At 27.4% G+C, this 11,522-nt stretch overlaps 1 protein-coding gene across 2 annotated transcripts in view; it reads left to right on the top strand.

Annotated features, from left to right (window-relative positions):
- Window positions 1-1,043, top strand: part of LOC111677478 (sodium-dependent neutral amino acid transporter B(0)AT3) — a 42,549-nt gene extending 41,506 nt beyond the window's left edge. For both annotated transcript variants that reach the window (XM_046954345.1, XM_046954344.1), the window contains one exon: window positions 727-1,043. In XM_046954345.1, coding sequence (XP_046810301.1) covers window positions 727-915 — 189 coding nt within the window. In that variant the 3' untranslated portion in view covers window positions 916-1,043. The remainder of the gene's footprint in view (window positions 1-726) is intronic.
- The last annotated feature ends 10,479 nt before the right edge of the window (window positions 1,044-11,522 follow it).

The raw sequence follows: 11,522 nt of genomic DNA, 5'->3' as shown, positions 1-11,522 counted from the left end.
TACTTTTTACAATTTCTACAATATTGAACCTAGGAACATGTAATTAAGTTTGTATGGCCCGGATTAACTGAGGACCCATAGATGCGGACTTTTTGGTACTTTTTCGTTTTTCAAAAGGTACAAAAGGCTTTAAACACATCATGGTGAAGGGTATATAAGATTCGGCACAGCCGAATATAGAACTCTTACTTGTTGGAAGTGAAATTGAAGTATTATATAATACAACTAATTTGACTTAAATAATGTTAACATTAATAAGATAAACGCACTTAATACAAAATACTAAAAAGAACAAAAAAAAAAAAATTGACCAACCTTACAAAATACATATGACTTCTCCACAATTATTTAAACCAGAAAAATTGCAAATGTTGGGATCTTGGGAATTAAACTTCACATGTAGAAATTAAAGAGAACTAATGTAAATATAAATAAAAAACTAGACAAATTCATTTAATGTTTTTAATAAGTTGCTGCTGATTATTGAAAACAACACTTTTCATCAGAGCACTAATATAAATTAAAAAATTAAGGGATACTTTAGTCTGGCCTGACAACAAATTTTGAATATGTGTATATAATTATATATATTTTAATAATTTTATTTATTGCTAAGAATAACATTTTTAATTTTTGATTATTTCAATTAAGCATGACAAGTAAAAGCTTTTTAAAATACAAAAAATAATAATTAAAATATAATTTGTTTTAATAAAATGTTTACAGGATGACGATGAGAATGATTTCAGTGGTCCCGCATTAGGAGGGCATGTTAAAACGCACAGTGATGCATCCGATGATGACGACGATGATAAACCTGTTACGATGCGTTCAGCAATGATGCGTATCTCCGGGAATCATCTAGATGTGCCAACTAGCAAAAAACCGTTTAAAATGGAAGTATTCGATCTGTAGACCTCTCATTATTATTAATAAACAACAGTTTAAGTAGAAATATTCATTATATATTTTTTGTTTGTTTTTTTAACTACATAAAAGTAAGTTAAAAAATTAAGAAAAAAAATACCAAAAATTATAAAAACTTAAAAAAAAAAACTCAAAATAATTTGCAAATAGAACAAAAAACATAAATAAATAGAACTAATTTATATTTGTAAATTTTTAAGAACAAAAAATATTAAAATAATAATAAAGTTGGAAAAATTGAGCATAGAGTTCGATGTGGAGGAAGAAAAATCTTGAGGATAAATGAAAAAAAAGTATTTGTAAATTAATGAATTATGTAGTTTTTAGTTCTAAGTAAGTAGTTATTAAGATTTATGATTAAAAAAACAGCCTAAACTTAAAGATAAATCTACAACTAAAAGAGTATGTATATGATTATGAAAAAATATTTGGGATAAGTTATTTAGATATTTAGTTCTAAATCTTAATTGATTTTATTTATAATTTTACTTTTCAATTATACAATACATGTATAAATAAACGAAACCAAATAATTTTCTAGATACAATATCTTTATATAAACTTAATTTTCTGTTGAAATAAAACGAAAAATATCCATAAATATTGAGAATTCACAAACACATAGAATTACAAAAGATTATAAATGTTTAATTTTGCTTTAATAGGTTGAAATTTAGAACGCATTTCCAAAGAGAGTTCAACTCTAAAGTTTTTATTTTTTTTTCTTATTTTCTTCTCAGATTTTATTTAGCTTATAAATTAATTAAAAAAAGTTATTATTAGTATTATATATATATTTTATTATATGCTTACACATAAACATATTTACAAATGTTTTGTTTATGTTTTTTTTTTTTTAATAATTATTTTATGTAAACAAATGACATTATTTGTTTTATAATTAAATGCCTACCGCTTTAGAATTTATGTTCCCAAAAAAAAACTATAAAATTAATAAAAATTTAATTAATGAAATTTAAATATTTATTTATTTAATTATTATGTTTTTTTAATTAATTGATATTTTTAAACAAAGTATAATTTTTTTAAATATAATATGTTTGTAATAATAATGATGATTTGTTGAAGCATACGTTAGGGCGCATTTACAACAGTGATGTGCAAAATTTTAACACAACTTTTTGTGGAAGTCATATTTTTGACATTTTTTTGAAAATAATATAAATTTTTTGAAAATAATATAAACTTTCAAAAACATGTCAATAACTCATTTTTATACAAATATAAGTTTTAACAATTTGAGATTTTTTATCCTATACCACTGCAAAGGTTATTATGTGTTGAATGCTGATTGCAGCATAATGTTTACTAATCTACTCAGAATCACTATAAAACCATGACCATTCTAATATTGAACCGGTGAGGTGGATGTCTATGTAAAACTTTGGCACTATTCAGAGTTCCCATTTTACGTATGTTTATTTAAAAGCCACTCAATTTGTGTCCTTCATAATGATATGGACTTTTTTGACTCTTGTCCAAAACAAAGTCATTTAAATCTATTGAAAACTTAAAAATAATTCAATAAATTTTAATGAAAATTTCATAACTTGATTTTGAACTTCACTGTGTTTGCGTTAGAATTATTCGATTTTATAAAAATTTTGAATATACATACATGATTCTCTTTATCTGGATCATAAAAAATCCATAAATTTGCAACATATAACTGAATTACGGCGAATTGCACAAAGTATTATTTCAAATTGTTTTTTATTTTATTTTATCTAAAGCTAGGTTTTTGATTCCTCCAAGTCTACGACTACCCTGCAAATTCCAAACCATAGTTGAACGTGTAATATCGTCTTGGAGCTTTCTCCTCTTGCCAGAAAATATCACGCTATCGATCGTGAAATTGGAACACCAAATAAAGTTTTATCAAAAATATTCTTTGGTATCCAATAAAGTTTAAGATTCTTAATTCTTGATCTTTCTTTTGATTGATTTTATTTTTTTTCTTTGTTCTTTTACTTTTTGTTGCACTTTTTCAAAATACTTGTTTTCATTAAAATACGTACAAAAATGTCCATTGCATCTGGCTTGGAAAATTCTATAAAATTGTATATTTTGACAACAAAAAATACCGTTTCAACGGAAAGATTTGGCATTCACAAGAAAATGATAGCTTGGCATTGAATACAACATTAAATAAATAAAGGAAAAAGTTCTCTAAACTTCATACTTATGTAATCCATGCAATATAGAATGAGTGTGAATGAGATGTAACTCTGTCGGAAGCTTGTCAACAAACACTGTTGTTCCCCTACTCAGATCCGAATTACGACTGCTAAAGTGAAAAGGAAAAGTGTTCAAGTCTTTCACTATACTACTTACTGATTGATATTTTTAGTAGCTTCGGGGAACAATGTCTGAACAAATTTGTGAGAAACTGAACATATTTATATTTAACCCAATAGTGATTTTAATAACTAATTATACTTAAGTACAATGACTACTGTAACAAGTTGTAACAATAAGTAGAAGGAGACTATCTCCTCTGTTACTATCCTAGAGAAAATACTAAGGAAAATTATGAAACTCATATGACTTTCTTCATTTTATGAAATGATTAAAAAAAATACAAGAAAGTTTTACTAGATCATAAAAACAGCTGTTATCATTTTACTTTGTTTTTGTCTTATACCAATAGTTTAAATGTCAAAAGTATAAATCATATGACATTTATTCTCATTTTGAAATTACGAATGTAATTTCATTTGTTTTTCCATGCAAAAAGTCGTACGAGAAGTCTCATAGTCTAAAGGCAATTTTTTAACAATTTTCCCTATGTTGATTGCACTTTATTTAAAAAAAAAATTTGCAAAATAAATAAAGGTTTCTTTAACACGCACAATTCTTGCTTTAACTATTATAAGAATAATAATTTTTATTTAATAATCATACATTTCAAGAATAACCAAATATATTACTCTGTTGATATATAAAATATATTTATAATTTTTTGACTTAAGAAAAAATAAAAAAGGTAATATTTTAGTTTAAAACAAGTTTTGTAAAATAAAAAAAGAAAAATAAACTGCTGTGAATAGTTTATAGTGGTTTTAATATAAAGAATATAGTTTTTAAGTAAATAAAAGCTATGAACTTATGCTATGTTCACACCTATCAAATATTTGACAAAAGACGTGACCACTAAAATTTGATTTCATTTAAAAACATATTTATTTGCACAACAAAAATGTCTTGATTTTCAATAACAAAAAACATGTTTGATAAACAAAAACAAAATATTACAAAAAGTACAAGTTACGCCATTTTCCTCAAATGTATGAAAGATGTGAACGTACTTTTATTATTATCCTTTTGTTTTATGATTTAATTTACTTAACTAATAATTTGTTTGCCACAATGAAAAAAATATATATATAAAAGAGAAAAACTTTGAACATTGATGAATAACATTTAAAGATTCGTCTAAGACAATAAGTGAATAATTTTTCTAAGAGATAAAACTAAAAACCCAAAGTAAACTTTTAATTTACGATTTCGAAATGTCACGAAAAATAAAACTTGAAATTTTTTATAACCAAATTTTGTACTTACTTAAGTTTTATGTTTATTATTTAAATTTAATTTATGATACAAACATACATACATATACAAAAATCAAAATGCCATATAAAATGCAGAGATAAATGTACCTTTTTAAGTAAAAAAAATGAAGAAAACAAATTAACAAAATTCACTTTGAAACAGGTCATAATGCTGTTTTATGAAAAAATAAAAATATTATAAAAATAATCTAGTTATTAAGTTAAAAAATAGTTGAGGCTAAAAAAATATCTACAATTTAATGTTTATTTTAATTATTATATAAATGATATTGTACATTTATTATTATTATTAAATATTGTTCAAATATATTATTTAGGTAAGCTTTTGTTTCAAACTAAAACGAATCATAACATTTTTCATTAAACAATAAGGCGTAAAGAGTTTAAAACATTTGATATTCACTGTTTATTAATTTTATGATTGTATTCCATTGCATAATTTTAGGATCAACTATTTTATTTTAACCAACATATACTCAGTTTTGTATTGGAAATATTTGTTTAAATTTTATTAAAAATTAATTTATACATTATCTACCTTATTCATAATAATTTATCAAAGGTTTTTAGAACAATATATGTCTTATAAACATTTGATATTATGTTATGCATAAGGCCTTATCTAGATACATGCATACAATTCTCTTACTTGCATAAATTCAATAAACTTACCTAATCAATACATACATACATTCATAGATACAAATGTACACGTATTCAATCATGCACATACAAATACATAAATTATAATAATTATTAAACATAATTGTATTTTTAACATTCAACATAAAATTTATTGTTTAAAAAGCAAATAAAAAATAACGTTTAATAAACAACAAATAAAAATTAAATAGTTGGTTAAGTTGAAAACAAACAAAAAAAATCACACATTTTTTTTATTTAACAAAAGAGTAAGATTCTGAAAAAAAAACAAAGTTTTCAAATCTAAGATTACCATGTGCCCTATACAATCTCGTATTTCAAGCTCTGTATGGAACCATATAGCAATCTTAAAATTTCCATAAAATAACGCAACTAATGACAACACAATATTTCGACTTCAAAATGAGCCATTTTTCCAACTCCTGGAATAACTTCTGGCAATAGCGAAGCTGTTACAACAACAAGACAAATAATTCTTATTAAATATGTAAATTCTCTCATGATCCTCAACTAGAATGATTTAATAGTTAGGTTAGTGTTCTAGTCTGGTAGACCGAAGGTGGTGGGTTCGATTCCCACCTGAGACTCTGGTTAAGGAGCGCACAACAGGCCTGATAGAGGCCTAGATGTATTTCTTCGGATTTGATGCATATACATCCTCATTTCAAACTAACTAACTAACTAACTAACTAACTAACTAACTAACTAACTAGATGAACAAAACCAGAAAGTAGTTGTCACCTTTAAACAAATATTGATATATCCCAGTAAAATATTTTTAAATTTTGATAATGAGTATTGTAGAAAACGTAGTTATTTCATATATTACTTGGTAATGAATTGTCGTTATCAATTACATAAATTATTATTTTTTGAATAGAATTTGTAGCCAATTGTCTATTGCGTATGTCTAATAGGGAATTAGTTTCTAACCCTAGTCAATTTTGGAGTATTTTTCTAGAAATTTTGATATTTACATATGTGTAGAAACCATTTTTGATAGAATGATAAAACAATCTTTTAATGGGTCATTTAGTAAGAGAATATACTAGGAAATATAAAAAATAAGTGTAAAACCATTTTTAAATCCGGAAAACTCTGGTAATCAGATTTGTAACCAGTTATTTTTCGATCATCGTCGAACAAAAATAAGTAGTTATTCACCCAAAAAGTAACTACTTACAATTTTTTCCAATATTATTTGCTTATTTACCGGGTAAGTAAAGATTTTGCTGGGATGTAAATACCAAATTTTGCATACCATCATTATTAATAGTAATTGGGTCGGTCGTAATAACTCTTGGTTCTAGAGATATAAACTGCTATTTGAACACATGAAAGAGGCTAAGTATTTATGTATATTTAAATCATCATTAACGACTTTTTTTTGAAACCGGTTGTACTTTTTGGTAGGAATCCGTTGCGACAAGTTGGCCCGGGGTTCCATATTGAGACAAAAAAACAACAATATACCACCGATTACCTATTCACAACCGGTTGTAATTCTTAAAATGTTTTCAAAATTTCCCTTGGCAAAGTGTGCCTGGGGTTCTATTTTCAAGACTAGGAAATATAATGCGTTAATTGAATTGGAATAAACATGACATTTTTACACACAGTCAGAAAATAATATCTGATGAAAGTAAAATCTAAGATGGTATTGAATTGTAAGAAAGTTCTTTTCGAATTCTCTCACAGAGGTAATTATATGAGAGTAGGCTTTAAAAAGTGAGTATAATTATAATAGCTTTAAAGAGTACGGGGCTCGATGTAGCAACCCGAAGAACGCAAAATAATTTGACACAACAAAGACAATATTAAAACAAGTATGAATTTATAGTCGGACATTGCCGACCATATGATACCCTACACAAGTCAGTATGTTAAAATTGTGGATTTTTTTCAATATAAAGCATTTAATTTGTTTTATTGTGAAATTTTTTCCATATTGTTGACAAAAAAGAGATTTTCTTCAAGAGGGCTCATAGGGGAGAAGGGGTAAATATGGGCCTATCCTTATAAATTTTGGTAAGGTTTACATGGACACACAGACAGACGGATGGACAGACGAACGGAAAGTGATTCTGAGCCGATTAGTATACTTTAAGGTCCAGGACCAATATTTTTGGGTGTTACAAACTTCAGCACAAACGCATAATACCCTCCCCACTATAGTGGTGTAGGGTATAAAAATGGTTGGGAAAAGCCCATAACGCCTCTTAAAGTAATGAAACGGTGTACTTTGAAACGGTACTTTCAAATATGTATAAAAATAAATATATAGAGTGGATGTACATTATAGTGTTCCGAGAACATTCTTTTTAAGAATTTCATGTAGGAATACAACTCAATGGAGACGAGAATAATAAAACATATGTTTTTAAAAATCCTGACCTCAGTGTAATTTTTTGAAAAATATAATATTTTAGATTTTTTCCAAATGGGTCATAAAGATTCCGTAATTTTGAACTGATTACAACAAAAATAATTTTAAAATTTTTTTAGAATATTTTTGGTTTACAATATGAGTTTTAAAGGTTGGGGAAGAATATTATTTTCGCATTTTATCCAAATGGGTATCAAAATTGTCGCAATGTTTAGTTCATACAGAAAAATATTTAAAAAATAGTTTGGTATTTAGTTTAGTCCATTTCAAAATTTTTTTAAATTTATGTGCAACGTTTTTGGAAATATTTTATTTATTTTCCCGCGATAAGCTCATATATACATACATTAGGATCATAACCAAAATTTTTTACCATAAATCGTCTATTTTGAAATCCTTCGGAAACAAATTTTACATAAATTTTTAATATGTTTGAGTTCTAAACTTTGAATTGGAATAAACCCTTTTCTTTCCCTTTTCTATCTATAAATATATCAATTAATTTACTTATTTGCCGCGTAATCGTACTTTTATATACTCGACGAGAAAAGGATACGGTCAATTTCAATTTTCAAAAATGTTATAAATGTTATTATTATAATTTACATGTAAATATTTGAATATGGTTTGATTTGCTCATTAGTATGAAAATCAACAAAGAAAACAATTCCATTAGACAACCTTATCAGAAATGATTAGTTTATTAATAGGAAACAATTGTTTAATTATTTTGCATTTATATTTTGCAAATTTTTTGCCCTGATAACAGATGTCTACACGAGAGTTGTACATTTCATTATAAACAAATATAAAAATTAAACTGCCTTTAAATCATAAATGGAAAGTTTTAATCTAGTAATCTTATTATTTATTAGGAATATGCAAGATCTTTTCTGATTAAACTAGATTTTGGGTTCTTAGATTATTTGAGTGGACTGTCGAGGGTAGACGTTAGCACACGCAAACTTTGTTTGAAATTAATTTCAATTACTATTAATGATAGTTTCGAGCCCGAAAAAGAATTTTGAATATTTGTGTATAATTACAATTATGAAATTTTTAAGCAACCCTCGTATACTAATAAATAAACTTTGTACCTGTAATTTTAGATGCAACAAATTAAAAAAAATACATTTAATCTTTATATTTTACTATTATTTAAACTCTGGGCGTAAATTTATGACACAAAATTTAAATCTAGGTACATTAAGTGATTGTTATTTGAATTATATGGGACCTATCATACTCTTAAAAAGTTTGTTTAATTACGATTTTGCCTTTGAAGAAATTAATAAAAAAACTTAACAAAATATTGTTCTTTAAAGTAATGAGTTATAGTTGGATTTAATAACCATTAACAACGATATGACATCTAGTTAGGGTTTGTAAGGTGCTAATAGACTCTATCCCTAGTCAAATAACTATCACAAAGTTCACTAATATATGATCTATCCTGCCCGGTAGCTTTCCTAAGGAGGCGTGAGCAACCAAAATGTTAAACTAAGAGTAGTTTTTTTAAAATAGGCTTAGCTTATAAGACAAGAAATTAAATTGAACAACTATAAACTGCGTTTCAATAAATATAAAGCACTTATTAAGATTCCGATGGATTATATCCAAAGACTCTAAGCTCTAGGGTAAATTCAACTCATGTTTGGAGTTTAGCTCTGTGACCTTTTACTTAAATAATCATAAAGAAAAACAAGTACGTGCGATTAATATAATCGATCCAAATTCCAAATCAAAATGTGTTGCCAATAGTGAGCATACCACGTTTGTTAACATTTAGACAACGGATGTGCATAAAGTTTAGATTGCGACAACGAATCGTTGTAATGTTGACAACGCTCGTGGTCTACATTAGATGTTGTTGTATGTATGTATATAGTTGACAATGGATTTTATTGAAAATTTTGGTGTTAATTTGGTACCAGGCGTGTTTATTTATTTTTCCCTCTGTGTATTCTTTTTTACTAAGGACATTTGTAAGACTTATAGATATTTTTATATCATAGAAAAATACTATTGCTCATATACGGACTGATAAGGGAACACATCGATCTGGGGACTATTGCAACAATTTATGTCGTATTGTCTCATTTTAAAAAGTTTGGTATAATGTGTATTATAGCCTAATTGTTGAATGTATAAATGCTTAAGTGTTGTTATAAAACTGTGTTATGTGCCAAGATCACGTTCCAACCTTGATCCACACAAATGGCACAGGACGGTAAAACCAGTTATTTGTCACTATTTAATTTATGTAATGCATTTCGTGACGTTATTGATCAGTCCTTAACTAAAATAATGTATTGCAAAGGATCTAAGGCCTCATAGCCAAAACATGATGAGAGAGCAATCACGACTAATATCTAACAAATATTAGAATGGCGTATTACTATAATAGGGCTTTTGTCGGTAAGTTGGACAACATCATAACAAGCTTCTAGAGATTATGTGAGGATATTGAGGAACTTTAGACAGTTGAAAACATCATCTGCTAGCCTATGGACTAGCTTAATATCTATGTCTAGTCTTTTGACTATACTGCAAACAAGATGCTATAACGCATCTACAAACATCTTTACAAAACTAATATATTTATTGCAACAATGTAAGGGACTCAAAACAGCTGAGTATGGAAGTTGTAGTAAAAAATAAACAACAAATACGAAAACAACTTATGGGGTCGCCACTATGTAAATCCAATTAGGGAATACACACTCGAACATTCTTATCAATATGTAATAATTATATACAACGATAATAAAAACAACAACAGAAATAAACAACTTGTAAACCTGCGTACGTAATAAGTGCATTTGAGAATTCAAATTCCAACTGCAACTAAAAACAAGTATGAATGTATAGTCGGACGTAGCCGACCATATGATACCCTACACCAGTCAGTATGTATGTTAAAAATGGGGATTATTTAAAAAAATAAAGCATTTGGTTTGTTTTTTTAAACTTTATTTCGGAATATTTTTACTTTTTTTGGCAAAAAAATAGATTTTTTAAGAGGGCCCAAAGGGGAGTAGGGCAAAATATGGCCCTATCCTTAAAAATGTAGGGGGAGTTAAGTCTTCTTCAATATTATTTATGTAGAATTTAAAAGTGTTATTAGTGTTTGTAAGTGAATTTTGACCTTTAAGTCATTTTCTGAAGGGGAGTTTGTATGGGGGATAGGGTCAAATGAAGCCCGATCATTACAAAAATCGGTAGTGTCATTTAAAGTTCTATAAAACTAAGTTTTGTCGACTTTTGTTAACATAATAGATCATTTAAGTTAATTATAAACCAAAGGCCCTATTTGGGGGGTACGGTTGTATGGGGGCTAGTCGAAATAATGGACCGATTTTAACCATTTTCAATAGGCTTCGTCCTTGGGCCAAAAGAAGCGTGTGTGCCAAATTTCATCCAATTATGAAAATTGCGACCTGTACCTTGCGCACATGGTTTACATGGACAGCTAGACAGCCAGACGGACGGACGGACATAGCTTAATCGACTCAGAAAATGATTCTAAGCCGATTGGGTATAGAACGAATATTTTTGTATGTTACAAACATCAGCACAAACCCAATATACTCTCCCCACTAAAGTGGTGTAGGGTATAAATACATATGTACCAGTGAACCGATTACAGTCAAAATATGTTGTGTTAATGTGTGTGTGTATCATAGTAAAATGTGAATCCAGAAAACTGGTCGGTTGGTGATATGCATTCTTGCAGTCATTTTAGGTTTCCCAAATGTTCGTTGTGTTTTCCTATACCAGCTACAACTGGTGGGGGCCTGTCTTATCTTATCGCCAACACACAACTTGTGAACGACAAAAAAACAAAAACAACATTAATAACACAGACAACATAAACGAATGTGAAAAAAGAGGAAGAAAACAAAAAAACATAAATATTGTGGTTTTAATAAAGTAAATCGAAAATAAGA

This window comes from Lucilia cuprina, chromosome 6 (assembly GCF_022045245.1).
Source record: "Lucilia cuprina isolate Lc7/37 chromosome 6, ASM2204524v1, whole genome shotgun sequence".
Classification (NCBI taxonomy): Eukaryota; Metazoa; Arthropoda; class Insecta; order Diptera; family Calliphoridae; genus Lucilia; species Lucilia cuprina.
The sequence above is the reverse complement of the archived record's forward strand: the minus strand, read 5'-3'. Positions and strand labels throughout refer to the sequence as shown.